The following is a 20,331-nucleotide window of genomic DNA, read 5'->3' as shown; positions in this document are numbered from 1 at the left end:
CCTGTTCCCCCGCCCCCCGTAGCAGGTATGCGAGCACTGAGGAAGGGAGGGGGATAATGGGCTTGGTTCTTAAGGGCTGTTAGGGCGGTGGCAGCGTGTAGAGGAGTGATATCGGGGATACTTTAAGCTTTCCTGCAACGTTTCCACTGCTTTCTGCGAGATGAGAGGTGGTAGAGAGTCTCAGTTACTATGGTGTGGCCTCCTCCCTCTCAGTTCCTGGCGTGGCGGTTGCTGTAGAGGAAAGCCGCGGGCTGGGCTGGTGGTTCTCCTCACTCAACAGGGCAGACAAAGGAAACGATACGATGAGGCTTCTGTAGCCCTCGCTGGGAACGAGGGGGGTTGTGTGGGGCTTCGCGGCAGTTGACGTATCGATCGTGATTCGGAGGTTAGTGTGAGATCCGGGCCCGGCCGGGAGTGCACTAGTCTCCACAGCTCCAGCTTGGCATCCTGCTTGCATTTTTATTTTTTAACTTAACCTAGCAACCTCGGTGTCTTTTGTGTTCCGGCGTCCTTGGGGGGAGAAGGGGGAAACAATTGAAAAGTATCACGCGTTGAACGCTTGGTAGTGTTTTCCCTTTTGTCTGACTGAGCTGGATTTATTCATCATTGGGAAATGTCCGTTTTTGATCTATTTTCTCTGCATTTATTTCATTTTAGTGTCTCACCTAGAGCACATATGCCAGAAACATCTTTGCTGTTCTTGTGTGTGTGTTTTTTTTTTTTTTTTGGGGGGGGGGCGGGGGTTCTGGCAGAGGGTGTTCAGATAAATACTTATTTAGATTAATTAGCCAATTTAGCCTGATCATTGACTCAATTCCAAGGTGCTTTTATTTATTTAAAGTTAGCTTGGATTTCTATTTCCTTTATTATTTTAAATTAAGCGTTAAGGTAACTTTTTAAGTGCATTCATTGTGTGACGGAGCGAATACGTGTTAGGATTCAATTGTAGATTACTGGAAGTGGCCTTAGTGTACAGAAAAGATCATTTAAATAGTCTTAATATCTGCTGTTATTAAAACTGACTATCAGCTTAGTTCTAATTCGTAACTAAAAAGATCTCTTAGTTACGAGACCTCATTAACCTTAATAATAAGGTATTTGTGTTCCCACTCTAGTTTCACTGGGTAAGTTTGCTAGCAACTATGAAGGCCAGTACTATAAGCTACTGTTTTAGTAAACATAATAAGAGAGAATAAATAGCTCCTTTTTATCTTGGGAATCCAGGGTTAAATAGGAACATCATTAGGGCTTAAGATTTCTTCTTTTTGGGGGTAGAAGAGAAGTTTCGTTTTTTTGTTTGTTTTTTTTCCAAAGGGGTTTGGTTGTAACCACCCAATCAGAAGTTGGTGTGTGTGTGTGTGTGTATTTGTGAGCCCAGGAGACAATTATAATCTTAGGCTTCTGATCACAACCAGTTCTCTCACCTTACTGTGAAATAGAGATGAAAATGGCTGTCTGACATGACTATATCATGATGATGCATTTTCTTGATTGAATTTAAGTATCTGCATTTGCTTTTCCTCTAGAAAGGAAGCTGTAGTCATGTTAATTTAATTATATTATTTTCTCTATTACAGTGGGCATATGCTCAGATGCTTCAGTTCTGTGAGTTGTTAGTGTTGGCAGCCTTCAGAGATATAAATAGAAGCTGATTTCAGAGGCCCCTGTTGACAAGGCTTTGTGTGTAAGCCTCTAGCTTGGTCTGTCACACTGCAGCCTTGTGACAGGTGGAAGCTAATTCACCTCAATTTTGTGATCCTGTGGTGGTTTTACTCAGCTGTGCAGCTGAGCTCTACCACAACTGCTCTCTCACTCCCCTCTGCCCCTCTCCCCCAAAAAGGAAAGGGAGAGAAAACATGATGAAAAGGGCTCAAGGGTTGCAATAAGGACAAGGAGATCACTCAACAGTTATCTTCACAGGCAAAACAGACTCAGCATAGGGAAATGAATAAAATTTATTACTTATTACTAACAAGTTAGAGCAGTGAGAAACATAGAAAAAAAAAGCCTTCCTTTCATCCACCCTCTTGTAATTCCTTTTTCCGAGTGGTGTGGGAGAATTGGGGTTGCAGTCAGTCTGTAATGCATTGTTCAAAGTCACTCTCTTCCCCTGCTCCAACGTGGGATCCTTCCCACAGGACACAGTCCTTCCTGAATTGATCCTGTGTGGGCTTCCCACAGGCAGCAGCTCTTCAAGAACTGCTCCAAATATGGGTCCATGCCATGGGGTCCATCCATCAAGAGCAAACTGCTCCAATGTGGGTTCCCCACATGCAGCAGCTCCTGCCAGGTCACCTGGTCCCATATGGCCTCCTTTCCACAGACTACAGGTCCAGCCTGGAGTATAATCCAGTAGGGGTTCTCCACAGGCTGCAGCCTCCTTCAAGTCAGATTGACCTGCTCCTCCATGGGTTCCTCCACATGCTGCAGTGAAGAAATTTGCTCTGATGGAGTGCCCATAGGCTACAGGGGGACAACCTGCTCCACCATGGTCCTCTCCACAGGGGAACTTCAGCTCTGGTGCCTGGAGCATCTCCTCCCACTCCTTCTTCCCTGACCTTGGTTTCTGCAGGGCTGTTTCTCACTCCTTGCTCTCCCAGCTGCTGTTGAGCAATGTTTGTTTTTTTTTTGTTTGTTTGTTTTTCCCCTTTCTTAAATATGGTCTCACTCAGGCACAACCAAGATCACTTATTGGCTCAGCTCTGGGCAGTGGCGTATCCCTTTGGAGCTGTCTGAAATTGGCCCTTATCTAACATGGGGCAGCTTCTGAATTTTTCTCACAGAGGGCACACCTGCAGCCCCCTGCTACCAAAACCTTGCCATGTAAACCTAATACAGACCCAAGTTTCTGACAAGTTTAGGAAAGCAGACATGTAATGGTATTAGCTAGTTTTCCAGGGAAATAGAGTAGCTCGTGCTGGGCCTTAGCCCTTCTAACTTTTTTTTTTTTTCTGTGAATATGCTGGTAACTTCCTTGTACTCTCCCTGAGTTGCCTGTCCCTTCTTCCAATTGATATGAAGTCTTTTTTTCCCTGGACGCTCAGCAAAAGTTCCCTGTTCAGCCATGCTGGTCTCCTTCCCTGCTGGTTCGTCTTAAGGCACACAGGAACAGCCTGCTCCTGTGCCTTTATGACTTCCTTCTTCAAGAGCATTCAGCCTTCCTGGACCCCTCTAACCTTCAGGACTGACTCCCAAGTGACCCTCCCTACCAGTGTCCTGAACAATTCAAAGTCTGCCCTCCAGAAGTCCAAGGTAGCAGTTTTACTGACCCTCCCTCCTGATTTCACCAAGAATAGAGAACTCTACAATTTCGTGGTTACTCTGCCCAAGACAGCTTCCGGCCACATCATCTCCCACCAGTTCTCTGTTTGTGAGAAGCAGGTCTAGCGGGGCACCCCTCCAGTAGGCTCACTAACCAGCTGAGTCAGTCTATTTTCCACACACTCCAGGAACCTCCTAGACTGCTTCCTCAGGGCTGTATTGTATTTCCAGGATATGTCTGGGAAGTTGGAGTCCCCCATGAGAACAAATGCTGGTGATTGTGTGACTTTTGCCAGCTGCTTGTAGAATGCCTCATCTGTCACTTCATCCTGGTTTGGCAGTCTATAACAGGCCCCCACCAGGATGTCTACCTTGTTGGCCTTCCTGACGATCCTTATCCATAGGGACTCAACCTTATTCCCAGCCCCAAGCTCTAGAACATTGAAACACTCTCCAATAGGGAGAGCCACGCTGCTGCCCTTCCTTTGTTGCCTGTCCCTTCTGAAGAGCTTATAGACATCTATTGCAGCACTCCAGTCATGGGAGTGGTCCCACCATGTTTCAGTGATGGCAACTAAGTGGTAGTTTGCCTGCCTCACGCTGACTTCCAGCTCCTCCTGTTTGTTGCCTATGCTGCATGCATTGGTGTAGATGCACTTCAGTTGTGCCATTGCCCTCACCCCCAACCCTGGCATTGCTCCCCCGTGGTTCATTTCTATTGAGCCTCATTTCATCCCCATCCCCTTTTGTACCTAGTTTAAAGCCCTCTCAACAAGCCCTGCTAGCTCCTGGGCTATGATCTGTTCCCCCCCCTTTGAGGCAGGTGGGACCCATCTGTAGCCATCAGGCTAGGTGCTGAAGTAAACCTCCCCATGGTCAAAACTCCCCCAAATTCCTGCAATGGCACCAGTCTCTCAGTCATGTATTTATCAGCTGGGCCTTCCAGGTCCTCTTGCTATCACTCCCTGCCACTGAGGGGATAGGGGAAAGCCACCACTTGTGCACCCACTAACCACCCCAATCCCCTGAAGTCCCTTCTGATAGTCTTCAGGCTTCTCTCAGTGATTTCATTGCTGCCAGCCTGAATTATCAGTAATGGATGATAATTGGAGGGGCAAACCAGGCCAGGAAGCTTCCTGGTAATGTCTCTGACACGGGCCTCACAGAGGCAGCAGACTTCCCTACAAGTAGAGTCTGTCTGACATATAGGGCCCTCTGTTCCCCTTAGAAGGGAGTCACCTATGACAATTACCCTTCTTTTCTGGTAGAGGCAGTCTTGAGGCATGGAGTCGCCTTCTTTGCTCTAGACAACCTCCAGGGTGGACCTTCCCCCAAGTTTTCCCTTACCTGTCCCTCAAGCTCCAGAGCCTCACCTTTGTTGTGTAAGGGCACCTGGGGAGGTGAGGTGGGTAGGGAGGGGGTTTGCCCTTTCCAGGGTTACCCAGGGAGCTGGTGGACTCACTATCCCTGGGGGTGTTTGAGGAAAGTTTGGACGTGGTGCTTAGGGGCATGGTTTAGTGGGTGATATTGCTGGTAGGGGTATGGTTGGACCAGATGATCTTGGAGGTCTTTTCCAAACTTTATGATTCTATGAAGGATCTTGTGGTGGTTTTACCCTGCTATGCAGCTGAACTCCGCCCCAACCATTCTCTCGCTCCCCCTCCTCAAAGAAAAAAGGGGAGAAAATACGATGAAAATAGCTTGAGGTTTGAGATGAGGACAGGGAGCTCACTCACCAATTATCATCACAGGCAAAACAGACTCAGCATAGGGAGATTAATATAATTTATTGCCTATCACTAGCAGACTAGAACAGTGAGAAATTAAAAGGAAATTAAAAACACTTTCCCCCAATCCACCCTCTTCTACATCTACCTCTGGAGTGGCACAGGGGAATGGGGTATGTGGGATGCGTTCAGTCCGTAATGATTTGTCTCCACCACTCCTTCATGGTCACTCTCTTCTCTTGCTCCAATGTGGGGTCCCTCCTATGGGATGCTGTCCTTCCTGAACTGATCCTACATGGGCTTCCCACAGACAGCAGCTCTTCAAGAACTACTCCAATATGTCTCTGTACCGCAGGGTCTGTCCTTCAGGAGCAAACTGCTCTAATGTGGGTCCCCCATGGGTGTCAGTGTTGAGAGTTCTATCAGAATAAATGTAACCTCATTTTGTAGTCCTGAAACAACGGTATAAATCATTGAAGTCTTACGACCACCAGCAGGGAAGCAGATTTTAATTACTTTTTCCTCCTGCTTCTATTTTACTTTAATCCCAGAAATCTAGTTTAACTAGACAAATGCTGCCATCCATTACAGTTGTTATACTATTAAGATATGTTTACAACTTGTAGTGTGGCTTTTTTTTCAAGTTATTAAAAAGTATTTCTTTAAACACTAGAATTAATTACCTTTTGGTATGTTTGAGTTTTTATGAGCATCAGCAGTCAAATATTCCTTATTGTGTCTGCTTCTAAATTGGAAGACAGTAATCTAGAGCTTTCACTAAAATATCTCCAAGTGCCATAGGCAGTGCTTCCACTAAATCTAATTTCTTGGAGCACAAGTACGATATTGTTCTGTGCTCTCAACTTGTAGTAGACTGCTTGATTACCGTGTTCTAGTTTCATTGCCCTTGGGATCCAAGGATTTAGTTGCTATTATCAGATTTTCTATAAACCTTGCTTTGCAGAGGTCAACTACTAGTGAGGTTGAAGTATTTTTATTCCTAAAGTTTGTAGTTGGTGGCAAAGATGAGGGTTAGCATTGCCTACCTTTGGGAGGTGCAGAAGTCTGTCTATAACATTAAGACAAAAGATTTAAGTGCCTTTTTGGTAGTACATAGGCTGTGTAAATTAATGCATTCTAATGGTCTAAAACTGTCTTATTTTTCTTGGAGGAGTAAGATCTGGTCTAAACTTATTTCAGAAGTTATTTTTAATGTTTAGTCTGTTGTACCCATGTTGTTGCCAGATAACATTCACTATTGGGCTTCATGTGCAATTTAAGCAGTTAAAGACCTTGTTTTGGAAACTTCTAAAGACAGGAATGCAGTTTTAAAATAACTGTTGCCTGTACTTCAGTGACACGCACTTGATCTTGCTATACAACCCATCTAGCTGCGTGTTTTGTTTTTTTCTTCCTACCTTGTAAGTGCTCAGAGGTTGATAATAAAGATTTTTGTTGTCTGATGAATTCAATTTGGTCATAACCTGCACATGCAGCTCAGTGTCAAGTATATTGCTTCTTAGTATTACTATGACAACGGTTTTTCCTTCTCTTAGAGATTCATAATGATGTTACTTACCAATACAATTGCAATATTGGATGATATATTAGCATCTATATATCACTCTTTTAAAAATGATGATATCACTTTTGGGGGGCAAGGTAAGCAGATGTACTTTAATTTTATAACTCTGTAATCCATGTTGGTGAAATGCGGTTTCCTAATGCTTTTCTTGGTTTTATTTACAGCATCAAGATGGCTCAGGAGACAAACCAGACCCCAGGGCCCATGCTGTGTAGTACAGGATGCGGATTTTATGGAAATCCTAGGACAAGTGGCATGTGTTCTGTTTGCTACAAAGAATATCTTCAACGTCAGCAGAATAGCAGTATAATCGGCCCGATGGGTAAAGGTTTAAGTCTTTGTTTTTAAAATAGTAGGTAATGAGAGGAATTACAGAATGTATTTCAGGAGTTCTGATAGCTGTGTACTAAAGCTATGTATTTCAAAGGGAATCATGCTTTAAATCACAATTAAAAAAATGCATTTTTTGCATAATATATTCTGCCTCATTTGGTGTTGAGCCTTTAATTTACAACTTACCTTCCACTAAAAGTGTGTTCTTACACAATCCCTGTGTTTTGGTCATTAGCAATATAGCCTGTCTTTAAGAAAATGCTGTAGAATGAATGGAAACAGTTTATAAATCTATGCAAAGCTACTTGACTAACTTGTATTCTAGAGTTTGTTTATAATCAACTTCTCAAATCCCTTTTATATAGGTACAGCTAGTGGTTCAAACACTCCTACCTCAGACTCTATATCTGTACAACGAGCAGATGCAAGCTTAAACAATTGTGAAGGAGCTGCCAGTAGCACATCTGAAAAATCAAGGTAAGATGAAGGTATTATTTTCAGGTTTGAATGAAATGTGAGCAAATAGCAAGTTAAAGTAACCCTGCAGTAATACTATGCTATTACAATGAGTTTCTGCAGAGGAAAAAGGGATGGGGCACCAGACAGTGCCATGTGGATATAAATGAGAACTAATTAGTGGTTGGTGTTGGACTGTTGCATTTACAAGAACATTTTTGGTTTATCTGGAGAAATATTTTCTTATTTTCTATTTTCTTATAGGGAAACTAAAATAGATTGGAAGATGTGTTTTAGTGATGGTAGGAGTAGAGGTCAGGAACAGGTAGTCTATTGATGGATTTTGACAGTTTGAGCTTTTATTATGAATTCAAAACTAACATAAATTACCCATTTCACTGTACGTAAACAGAAATGTGCCTGTTGCCGCTTTGCCTGTAATGCAGCAAATGACAGAAATGAGCATTTCAAGAGAGGAAAAAGTAACACCGCAAACAGAGACTGAGCCAGGTATGTCTGCACAGTAACACTGGGTACAACTGACTTAACAGAAGCTGACATTTTATTTACTTTAAAACACTAACAAAGACTGCTAAAGGTTCTCAGACTAATTAAGTTGTCATTAGATATAACTAAAGCATTGTTCTGTGGGTGTAGAATATTTGCCACACATTGATCAGTGAGTGTTCAATTTAAGCTTTATTCCTGTACATGAAAGTTGTAGCTGTACTATTTAAACTTGGAAGTATTTCTTGGTGGGAGGTGGAGAGGGACTAATACCTTACCTACAACTAGCGAGAGATTTGTTTCATTATATAGCAGTATACTCAAATAGATATCTTAAAGTATTTGTTTGACCCTGCTATGCAGCTGAACTCCACCACAACTGTGCTCTCACCCCCCACCCCCCCACCCCACCCCCACCCTGAAAAAGGGGGGAAAATACGACAGAAAGGGCTCACAGGTTGAGATAAGGACAGGGAGGTCACTAGGTCACTCATCATTTATCATCACTGGCAAAACAGACTCAGCATAGTCTGAAACAGTTTGAAAATATCAAAAGCTGTTAATTATAACCAAAGATTTTTGTTTGTTTTTGGAAATCTGAGTTTAAAAATCCAGAAGGTACTACTCAGCACTATATAGATGCATATCGGTCAATAAAGGCTGCTGTTACAGCTGATAGTTACAGGTCAGGATTTTGTACGTAGGATTTCACTATTTGAAGTAAGTCATGCTAAGTAAGATTCTGTGACATGAACTAAATTACAACTGCTTTTACTGTATTCTTTTTTTGGTTATGTACAGTCTAAGAGGAGGCTTTTACATGTTTCAGCTTCTTGTAACTGATGTCATCTGAAGGCTTATTGTATGTAACTTATAAATAACTTATACTTCATTACAGTATTTATAAATCAATATTGTCTTGTTATGAATTGCTACCTGGAAAAAGTGATAGGAAAAATAAATACATAAAATGGTAGCAGTGGTCAAGTGAGTCAAACTTTGTCTTATTAAAAATGGGGATTTGTTACTCTGTCAGCTGTAAAGGGCAATTTTCTATTTCTGTTGATTATTCTGTCATTATTTTTAACCCTTAGGTTTCCAAATAATTATCAATACAAAGAATAAGATATATGTACACTACTACTAGAACAAAAACCCCTTGGGAGCACTTTGATTCTCTATAGGCCAATCCTTTCTCTCAATCACAAGTCACATTCATTAGTTACCTGTGAAAATAAAAGGTTAGCTTACATTTGTAAGCTTTTATCCTGCTCAGAGTCCATTATGAGGTTTTTCTTTTTGATTTTAACTTTCAACGAGTCTTCTGTAGGAACAACTTCCCAGCTGCTAGGGTCGACGGGTGCTTTCACTTGAGTATAGTGAGTCCAACCTTCTTCCGCAGTTCTTACGGCTGTTTCAGTGGTTAGTAGTACTTGGAATGGTCCTTCCCATTCAGGCCGGAGTTGATCCTTTCCAGGTCCAAATCAGGACCCAATTTCCTGGGTGATATTGGTGAATGGGGAATTCCAAAGGTGGGGTTTGAGCCAACAGCCCACGGGTCCTGAGAGATGACAAATAAGAGGACAACCCCAGAATACAGTTCTTAAGAAAAACTCTTATTTCAAATTGTAGTATCTCATCCCTTCTGCCCAGATAGGATAATCCGAACAGCATCTCATATGGTGAAATTCCTATATCCTTTCTTGGTGCTGTTTGAACCTGGAGGAGTACTAAAGGTAAGCATTTTACCCAAGGAAGTTGGGTTTTTAACACTAATTTAGTTAATTGCTTCTTTAATGTCTGGTTCATTCGCTCCACCTTCCCAGAAGAGGAGGGGTGCCAGGGGGTGTGAAAATCCCACTCAGTCACTAATCCTTGCAATGCTTGTGAAGTGAAATGACTTCCTTGATCTGAATCAATGTTTTCAACTATCCCACTAGTCTAGGGACTATTTGCTCCAGTGATACTTTAGCCACCGTGTTCGCAGTGGCAGATACTGAGGGGAAAACTTACACCCATCCCGTCACGTGGTCAATTAGGACAAACAAGTACTTAAGTCTCCCTGCTTTAGATAACTCAGTGATGGCTACCTGTATACTTTGGAAAGTTCGAATCCCTGGCTCCCGTCCCCCTCCAGGTGGATTATGGATGACCTTTTTATTTACCTTTTGACATATGGTACATCCTCTGCATATTTGCTTCACTAAAGCGTATATTCCTACAGACATACTTTCTTAGCACAACATCACACATTGCTTGCACCTCCCAATGACTCTCTTGATGTAAAACAGTTAATATTTGCATTGGTGCTTTATTCAGCATTTCTCTCCCATCAGGGAGTATCCATTTTCCTTCAGACTTCGTGGCTCCTGATTCCTTAAAAACCTTTTTAGTTCTTTCTTAGTTTTCAACAATTCCCTGAATACTCTCTGGATTTATTCTTCGTTTTCCCTCAGACATTAGATGCCTTATATACTTCTTTTTCTACATATTGTAATTTATTTTTCAATACACACAAGCCCTGTTTTCCCAGAAAGTCAAATAGCTTGTTAGTAGCTTCCTTCACAACTGTTTTCTTCTGTCCTGACAATAAAAGATCATCCACATATTGTAACAGTACCACCTCCTTGGGAGGTTGAAATTGCTCCAAAATCTGTTCTAGAACTTGCCCAAATAAATCGATGGCCCTGTAAACACCTGAGGTAAAACTGTCCATCTGTACTGTTGCTTCCACCCCCATTTCAGGGTCTTTCCAGTCAGAAGTGAATATATCTTTGCTCTCAGGGCCTGAGAGCACTCCATTAATAACACTGCTATTCCAGTCTAACAATTTACAGAATCACAGAATAGTCTAGGTTGGAAGAGACCTCCAAGATCACCGAGTCCAACCTCTGACCTAATGCTAACAAGTCCTCCACTAAACCATATCCCTAAGCTCTACATCTAAACGTCTTTTCAAGACCTCCAGGGATGGGGACTCAACCACTTCCCTGGGCAGCCTATTCCAGTGACTAACAACCCGTTCAGTAAAGAAGTTCTTAATATCCAACCTAAACCTCCCCTGGCGCAACTTGAGCCCATTCCCCCTCGTCCTGTCACCAGGCACATGGGAGAAGAGACCAACCCCCACCTCGCTACAGCCTCCCTTCAGGTACCTGTAGAGTGCAATAAGGTCGCCCCTGAGCCTCCTCTTCTCCAGGCTGAATAGTCCCAGCTCCCTCAGCCGCTCCTCGTAAGCCTTGTTCTCCAGACCCTTCACCAGCTTCGTAGCCCTTCTCTGGACTCGCTCGAGCACCTCCATGTCCTTCTTGTAGCGAGGGGCCCAAAACTGAACACAGTACTTGAGGTGCGGCCTCACCAGAGCTGAGTACAGGGGGACAATCACTTCCCTGGCCCTGCCGGCCACGCTGTTTCTTATGCAGGCCAGGATGCTGCTGGCCTTCTTGGCCGCCTGAGCACCCTGCTGGCTCATATTCAGCCGACTGTCAACCACTACTCCCAGGTCCTTCTCTGCCAGGCAGCTTTCTAACCACACATCTCCCAGCCTGTAGCGCTGTTTGGGGTTGTTGTGCCCCAGGTGCAGGACCTGGCACTTGGCTTTGTTGAACTTCATGCAGTTGACCTCGGGCCATCGGTCCAGCCGATCCAGATCCTCCTGCAGAGCCTTCCTACCCTCGAGCAGATCGACACACGCACCTAACTTGGTGTTGTCTGCAAACTTGCTGAGGGTGCACTCGATCCCCTCGTCCAGATCATCGATGAAGATGTTAAAGAGGACTGGCCCCAGTACCGAGCCCTGGGGGACTCCACTAGTGACTGGCCTCCAACTGGATTTGACTCCTTTCACCACAACTCTCTGGGCCTGGCCATCCAGCTAGCTCTTAACCCAATGAAGCGTATGCCAGTCCAAGCCATGAGCAGCCAGTTTCTTGAGGAGAATGCTGTGGGGAACGGTGTCAAATGCCTTACTGAAGCCAAGGTAGACCACGTCCACAGCCTTTCCCTCATCCACTATGAGCGTCACTTTGTCATAGAAGGAGATCAGGTTTGTCAAGCAGGACCTGCCCTTCATAAACCCATGCTGACTAGGCCTGATCGCCTGCTTGCCCTGCAAGTGCTGCATGATGACTCAAGATAATCTGCTCCATGAGCTTCCCTGGCACTGATGTTAAACTAACAGGCCTATAGTTCCCTGGGTCTACCCTCCGGCCCTTCTTCTAGATGGGCGTCACGTTTGCTAGCCGCCAGTCAAGTGGGACCTCCCCCGATAGCCAGGACTGCCGATAAATGATGGCAAGCAGCTTGGCCAACTCTTCCGCCAGTTCTCTCAGTACCCTCGGGTGCATCCCTTCTGGCCCCATCGACTTGCATACATCCAAATGCTGTAGCAGGTCGCCAACCATTTCCTCATGGATTGTGGGGGTGACATTCTGCTCCCCATCCCCTTCCACTAGCTCAGGGTACTGGGCGTCCAGAGAACAACTGGTTTTGCTGCTATAGACTGAGGCGAAGAAGGCATTAAGCACCTCAGCTTTTTCCTCATCTCTGGTTACTAAGTTTCCCCCCGCATCCAGTAGAGGGTGGAGATTCTCCTTAGTCCTCCTTTTTGTGTTGATGTATTTATGAAAACATTTTTTGTTGTCTTTAACAGCAGTAGCCAGATTGAGCTCCAGATGAGCTTTGGCCTTTCTGATTTTGTCCCTGCACCGCCTCACAACATCCTTGTAGTCCCCCTGAGTGGCCCACCCTCTTTTCCAAAGATTATAAACCCTCTTTTTTCTCCTAAGCTTGAGCCACAACTCTCTGTTCAGCCAGGCCGGTCTTCTTCCGCGCCGGCTCGTCTTTGGGCACATGGGGACAGACTGCTCCTCAGCCATTAAGATTTCTTTCTTGAAGAGCGCCCAGCCTTCCTGGGCTCCTCTGTCCTTCAGAACCGCCTCCCAAGGGACTCTGCCAACCAGTGTCTTGAACAGCTCAAAGTCAGCCCTCCAGAAGTCCAAGACAGCAGTCTTACTGGTCCTGTTCCTGACTTCGCCAAGTATCGAGAACTCTACCATTTTGTGGTCACTCTGCCCAAGACAGCCCCCGACCAGCATGTCTCCCACCAGTCCTTCTCTGTTAGTGAACAGAAGGTCTAGCGGGGCACCTCCCCTGGTAGGCTCACCAACCAGCTGCGTCAGGAAGTTATCTTCCACGCTCTCCAGAAACCTCCTGGACTGCTTTCTCTGGGCTGTGTTGTGTTCCCAGGATATGTCTGGGAAGTTAAAGTCCCCCACGAGAACAAGCGCTGACGATTTTGCAACTTCTGCCAGCTGCCTGTAGAACTCCTCATCCGTCCCCTCATCCTGGTTTGGCGGTCTATAACAGACCCCCACCAGGATGCTTCCCTTGTTAGCCTTTCCACTGATCCTAACCCATAGCAACTCCACCTTGTCATTCCCAGCCTCAAGTTTGATGACCTCAAAACACTCTCTAATATAGAGAGCCACTCCACCACCCCTTCTGTGCTGCCTGTCCCTTCTGAAGAGCCTATAGCCAGACATTGCAGCACTCCAGTCATGAGAGTGGTCCCACCACGTTTCTGTGATGGCAACCAAGTCATAGCCTGTGTGCTGCACAATGCCTTCCAGCTCCTCCTGCTTATTGCCCATGCTGCGTGCATTACTGTAGATGCACTTCAGTTGAGTTTTTGCCTTCTCCCCCAGCCTTGCCATTGTTCCCCCTGGCACACCTCCAACAAGCTTTGTTTCATCTCCATCCCCCTTCATACCTAGTTTAAAGCCCTCTCAATGAGCCCTGCCAGCTCCTGGGCCAGGATCAGTTTTCCCCTTGGGGACAGTTGGGACCCATCTGCGGCCATCAGGCCGGGTGCCGAGTAAAGCGCCCCATGGTCAAAGAACCCAAAATTCCTGTGTTGGCACCAGCCTCTGAGCCACGTGTTTATCAGGTGGGCTTTTCGTGTCCTCTCTGAACCACTCCCTGCCACTGTAGGGATGGACGAAAACACCACCTGTATTCCCGCTCCGTCCACTTACTGTCCCAGCCCCCTGAAGTCCCGTTTTATAGCCATCAGGCTTCTCTCATCAATGCTATCACTGCCAGCCTGGACTATCAGTAGTGGGTAGAGACTATCAGTAGTGGGTTACTATTTAAATGCCCAATTTCATCATAAAATCCCTTCCCAACAAGTTAGTCCCTGCCTCGGGTGCATACAATAATTGCCCAGTGATCATTTTATCCCCTAGTCTCAGCTTGGTATCCCCCAAAAGTGGCACTGTTATCCCAGCCCCTTCTACCCCCATCACTCTTTAGAGTTTCATTAGTTAAATTAATCCCTGATACTTTACAGGCCAGTAATGACCTAGCTGCCCCAGTGTAAAGGGTTTGATGGCAAGGTTCTGGGGTGGCTGCAGTGGCAGCCCCTGTGAGAAGAATCCAGAAGCCTCCCCGTGGCAGATAAGGGACAATTTCGGCCGGCCGCAAGGGGGCCCACCGCTGCCCAGAGCCAGGCCATGAGCAGCACAGTCCGTGCCCCTGTGAGAGCACATTCAAGAAAACGAAAACAAAAACCTGCTGCTCAACAGCAAATGTGAGAGTGAAGAGCGAGAAACCTCCCCGCAGACACCAAAGTGAAGGAGGGGGAGGAGGCGCTCCAGGCGCCACAGCCAAAGCCCCCCTGCGGCCTGTGGAGAGCCTCCCCCCCCCCCCCCCCCACATTCCCCGATACTTGGGAAACTGACCAAACACCACAGCAAAAATACCAAAACTTCTAGACTGTTGACTGTTACTTAGATAATGCCTATGTCCTCTTTCCCTGCTCATTCAACTTCAAACAGCTCTGTCAAACACTACATACCACACCTTTAACACCTTCAATAACCCTTTTTAACACTTCTTTCTATCTTTCTCCAGCCTGTACTTTCACCAAAGTCTTAGTCATTGGCCAGCTTAATTCCATACCTTTCTCCCTCCAGGATGCTGAAACAACATATCAGTATACCATTTTCATCCCATTTTCGTACTCTCTTCCTTCTTCCACTCTGGATATACCTATTTGAGTGGCCAGCCTGGCCATGCTTAAAACATCCCCTCAAAGCCTGTCCCTGCTAGGATTCAGGCCACAACACAGGTAGCTTTCCTTGCCTGCCATTCCTTCATCTCTCCTCCTCTCCGTTCCATCCTGGCTCTGACTCCCTGTGAAGATTTTCTTCCTTTCTCCAACCCTCTGCTTCACTACCTGGTACACTGTGAATACCATTAGTTTCACTCTTTGCTTTTCCTTCTCATCTCCCCTCTGGACATACACCTTCAGGGTCTCCTTCAGGAGGGCCCCCAGTGACTGTTCACTACAAGCTCCCACCCTCCAGAGCCCCCCCCCCCCCACCATGTATCTGACCAGGCTCCAACCAAAAAATGAATTTGCAAGAGCCCCCGGGTATTCACAGTATATATACTTTCTGTAAAGTATATACCGTTTATAACTGTAAAGTATATACAGTTCATATACTTTATTTCTCGATGACCGGGACCCTCCCCTGTTTCCCCATTGACTGGGTAATCCAGGTTCACAAGCTATCCAATGCTTCACAGACAATACATGGCCTTCAGTTGCCAGCCTGTTAAATTTCAAATTCCTTTTGACTTTTTTTTACTGTTTGAGGTGGTAATGTTTCTTCACTTATCTGACTTGACTTGACACCGTGATTTTCACCTCATTGCTCTAAGGCGTCTGGTTGTCTGCATTTTACAAGGTCCTCTGCTAAGCTTTCTTATCACTGCAAGCATATTTAAATACCTCATTCCTTCCCTCTAAACAATGTAACTTTGTGCAAAAAACAACATTTTTATTCCCACACCATGAACCAAACTTGACTGTTTTTCTCATTTTGTAATTCCAGTCATCTTTCCAAATTTAAATTTCAATTTTCCATGTTGCCAATTGACCAAGGCCTTCTTTGAGGGATACAATCACCAGAATCAAAATTAATAATTGACCTCTCCCTGTCATTATTTTTAAATCTTAGGTTTCAAAATAATTATCAATATAAAGAATAAGATGCACACTGTTACTAGAATAAAAAACCCTTGGGGGCACTCCAGTTCTGTATAGGCCAGTCCTTTCTCTCAATCACAAGTAGTCACATTCATTAGTTACCTGTCAAAATAAAAGGTTGGTTTACAATTATAAGCTTTTATCCCACTCAGAGAGTCTACCATGAAATTTTTCTTTTTAATTTTAGCTTTCAACAAATCTTCTGTAGAAGACTTCTTTCCATGACAACTTCCCCAGCACTAGGGTCGACGGATGCTTTTGCTCGAGTATAGTGAATCCAGACTTTTTCTGCATTCCTTATGGCTGTTTCAGTAGCTAGTAGTACTTGGAATAAAAGTCCTCTCTCCTTCCAAATTGCTCCGTGTGCATGCACCACACCAAAGGCATATTTCAAATCTGTCCAAATGTTTGCCAGCTCAAAAGCTCTAATCAAGGCGATGATTTCCACCTTTTGGGATGATGTTTGTTACCACATATCCTGTGAGGCAAATCCCGTGGCGGACAAAGCTGCTGACATCTATGTACCAATCCTCTACATCTTCTAGGGGTGTATCCTTTAAGTCTGGTCAGCTGGAGTATACCGTGTCCGTGGTCTTGATGCAGTCATGAATGGGTAATCTGGAAACTCTGTTACTAAGGAAAGAGGCTGGGTTCACAGTATTAGTGCAAAAAAAAAAAAAAAAAAAAAAAAGTAAACTAATAGTCCATGATACACAATCCTTTTCTTCTTCTTCAGTAGCTATCATTTGCGTATTGCAGCAGTGTCCCCTTTTCCTGAAGGGGTCTGTCAAACTTCAAGATCACAGGCTAGTTGTTTCCCGAATATGGTGGGGCTATTCTTGAACCCCTGTGGTAACACTGTCCAAGTAATCTGAGTTTTCCGTCCTCTATTAGGATTTTCCCATTCAAAGACAAAGAGTTTCTGGCTTTCAGTTGCCACGGGCAGGAAGAAAAAAGCATCCTTTAAATCTAGTACCATGAACCAAACTTGACTGTTCTTCTCATTTTGTAATTCCAATCATCTTTCCCAATATAAATTTCAAGCATTGCAAAAAATGCCTTTTCCTGTTGGGCAGTTGCTCCTATTACATTTACAGAGTAATTAACACAGAGAAAGAAGCTCCCTTAATCAACAAAAAATTCAAGGCCCTCTCTTCGTTCCCTAGCTTTATTTCAACCAGTGGACCTGCTAGGGTGGATGCCCCAGGTCCTTGTCATTCCTGCCTGCAGCCTAAGATGATTTCTTTCTGATATCAGGGGCCAATTGCCCTAGAAAGAGGCTAGCCAATTGCCTGTTTGTTTTCTGAAGCCAGGTCCAATTTTTTTTGGTTTAGTTTTTTTTTTCAATGCATTTCAAAGTTGGTCCAAAAATTCCATAGGGGTTTCTTTTGGACCTTGTTGGAACAAATTCTCAATTCCCAATTTAACCAGATTTTGGTATTTACATAACCGTTCATAATTTCCGGGGTGATTAGGGTCTCAGTGGGGATCGGTCAGGGGAATGCAGTCGCTGAAAGTTCCCTGAGCGATCCCATTGGCAATCTGAGCTCACACGTGAACTCAGGTTGTTTTAAGAGTTAGCTGCTTTTCTGTTTCCATCACAACTCTCTCGGACCCATCATGGTCCCTCTGCCCCAGAAGACTCACACCCGTGATTTAGAGATGTCAGCCTCGGGTTGAGGCAGAACTATTAACATCCCTACATCCTCTTTCCCTGCTCATTCAACTTCAAGCAGCTTTATCAAATACTACATGCCACACCTTTAACACCGTCAACAACCCTTTTAACACTTCCTTTATCTTTCTCCAGCCTGTACTTTTCTAAGGCCAGCACCAAAGGCTCAGTCAGGGGCCAACTTAATTCCATACCTTTTCCCTCCAAGATGCTGAAACAACATATCAGTATACAACATTTCATCCCATTTCCCTTCTCTCCTCAAAAACATTGATTGCAAGATATTGTTATAGTCGATTGATCCATGAAGTGGCCATTTAGCTTATATAGTGGCCACCGTTGATTGCAATACTTAGCGAAAGTCCTCTTGCTTTCTGTGCCCCCAGTTCTAACAATATCCTTCCAGGGTGCCAATATGCAGCCAAGGAGGTTTTCTTTAAAACGTCTTCGTTTTGGATATTACTCATTTCCTTGATTTCCCATTCCCATTTATTTATTTATTTATTACTATTCCTTATTAGATACTGTCCCTTGTTTCAATTTCCACACAAACCGTTTTATTACAATTTTTTTTTTTTTTTTTTTTTTTTTTTTTTTTTTACTATCTTTTCCTATTCTTCTTTCCAAATGTTCCAGTTTTCTGGGATTAAACTCTTCTTTCCACATACAAACTTTACTGTTTCAGATTATTAGTGAACCCCGTTCCAATCATAAATCCACAGGATTTCAGGAAAACACCTGAAGCACTCAGCCCTCTAGACAAACAATACCGCCTTTTTCACAAAATTTACATTTCAAAAGGACCGAATTTCAAGCCGAATGCCAATTTTTCTCATGCACTTTGTTAGTAAGCCCACACAAAACAAGGAATCACTCCTGCGTATCCATCAATGTGGGGGTTTAAAAGGTATTGAGGCCTAAATAAATTTGCTCTCCCCCTTCTTACCGAATTCCCAGGGCTCAAGCCCGAACCACCAAAGAAGTGACTCTCTCCTTTTTGCCACTTTGATAATCAGTCAACCCCCCTTCCCCCGATACTTGGGAAACTGACCAAATACCACAGCGAATATACGAAAACTTCTAAACTGTTACTTAGATAATGCTCCCACCTTCCTCCTTGTTATGCTCAAGACATTTAAGAACAAAATAGGGTTACAAGATGCACCGCCATGAACACTAGGATAAAACAGCACTTCTTTTCAGTCTGTCACACACTTCGTTCGTCTCCAGCCACTCCCCTCGCGGAGAATACGCAACCGTGGATTGGAACTCCGCACTTGCTTCGCAGCGATGCTGCATCTCACTCACACAGCACAATCCCGCAATCAGGCAGAGAGGCCCCTTGCACTTCTTGTTCATACCACAAGAATATATCACTTAGAACAATAACCAGACTTGTTTGTATCGTCTCTGGCCCTGTTCCTCGTGGAGTAATTCACTTCACGACAATACTTTGTCTCAAACACATACACAAATGCTTTCAACATGAGATACCCAGACATCCACAAATAAGACATACAATTATTAACACTCCAGTTAGTATCCCTCCAGCAGCTGCAAATATTACCCAGATAACCGTGTCACAATTTTGAGAGGCCCGCTTACCCTTCTGCTTCTTATACAGTCATTAGCAAGTCCGTCCTGGTTCCCAAAACTGGGATGCAGCAGTAACCTCGTATTTGCTTGATCTGTTCCCAAGATCGCTAGCGGCCACTCTATCGATCTGCAAATCCTCTTTGATTCTATCGGTCAGCAAATACCCCTTGACCTCTCTATCAGTCACCAAATCTCCCTTGACCGCTCTATCGGTCAGCCTGTAGGGTACCCTCCTTCCATATGGGGACTATGCTGCATGCCAGATGTCTCTGCGCAATTTACCAGCTGCCCTGGCCACGCGTACGACTTACAGGCCCTTCCTGTACTGTAAAACATACCGCTTGTCCACGGCTTCAGATCTTTGTCTGCTTCCGCGGTGAGCGGCTGAGAGTGGAGGCTCTTCCGAGGAAAATGATCAGGGTGCACCTAGGGGTGTCCGCTCCGCAGTCGATCCTGCAGCCGAGCAGAGTGTCTCCTGGCTGGCTCGCCAAACTGACTTGCGGAAAACGGACTCCCCAGTCAGTAAAATTATAAAGTAGGTATGTTTATTCTGCACTGGACAGCACAGGGGGTAGTCCCGCCAAAGTCGTGCACACCTGACACGGCAACTTGCCATGGTTATATGCAGCAAAGTGTTACATATATATATGTATAGTGAATCCAACCTTTTTCTGCAGTCCTTATGGCTGTTTCAGTAGTTAGTAGTACTTGGAATGGTCCTTCCCATTCAGGCCGGAGTTTTAATTCTCCCCAGGTACGTATGTCGCGTTAAGGGATGTAGCCAATTAACCATTATGGGTCTGGTTGGATTCAGGGTACTGAACTATCACGGTCACGGATTACTAACAGCATAACATGCCCTCACTCTAGTTGCATTCAATGAGAACTATTACAGCTAGGAACAATGCAATTTATTACAGCAGCAGGTACACAGGTTCTTTGGATTACTGGCGATAATTTACTGTCTGCAAAAGTAAGCTAGCATGCATGAAATACACAGGTGTACAGCCTGGAAATTAATGCATTAAAAGGCACAAAGACTCTATAGAGATTTCTACGTTTCCATGGAGACACCTGGTATAACCAAGTGTTCAAATCTTACCCCACGGCATCCCAATGGGGGGGGGGGGGGGGGGGG

The 20,331-nt window shown here is 44.6% G+C and overlaps 1 protein-coding gene across 2 annotated transcripts in view; it reads left to right on the top strand.

Annotated features, from left to right (window-relative positions):
- The first annotated feature begins 67 nt into the window (after positions 1-67).
- The window catches only part of LOC118159543 (AN1-type zinc finger protein 5-like), a 33,498-nt gene continuing 13,234 nt past the window's right edge, over positions 68-20,331 (top strand). The window contains exons 1-4 of one of the 2 annotated variants that reach the window (XM_035314125.1): positions 68-385; positions 6,738-6,895; positions 7,272-7,383; positions 7,775-7,872. In XM_035314125.1, coding sequence (XP_035170016.1) covers positions 6,745-6,895; positions 7,272-7,383; positions 7,775-7,872 — 361 coding nt within the window. In that variant the 5' untranslated portion in view covers positions 68-385; positions 6,738-6,744. Of the gene's footprint in view, positions 386-6,737; positions 6,902-7,271; positions 7,384-7,774; positions 7,873-20,331 lie in introns of both variants that reach the window. The other variant, XM_035314124.1, reaches the window with a different exon arrangement.

The sequence above is a fragment of the Oxyura jamaicensis genome, unplaced genomic scaffold, assembly GCF_011077185.1.
Source record: "Oxyura jamaicensis isolate SHBP4307 breed ruddy duck unplaced genomic scaffold, BPBGC_Ojam_1.0 oxyUn_random_OJ70895, whole genome shotgun sequence".
Classification (NCBI taxonomy): Eukaryota; Metazoa; Chordata; class Aves; order Anseriformes; family Anatidae; genus Oxyura; species Oxyura jamaicensis.
The sequence above is the reverse complement of the archived record's forward strand: the minus strand, read 5'-3'. Positions and strand labels throughout refer to the sequence as shown.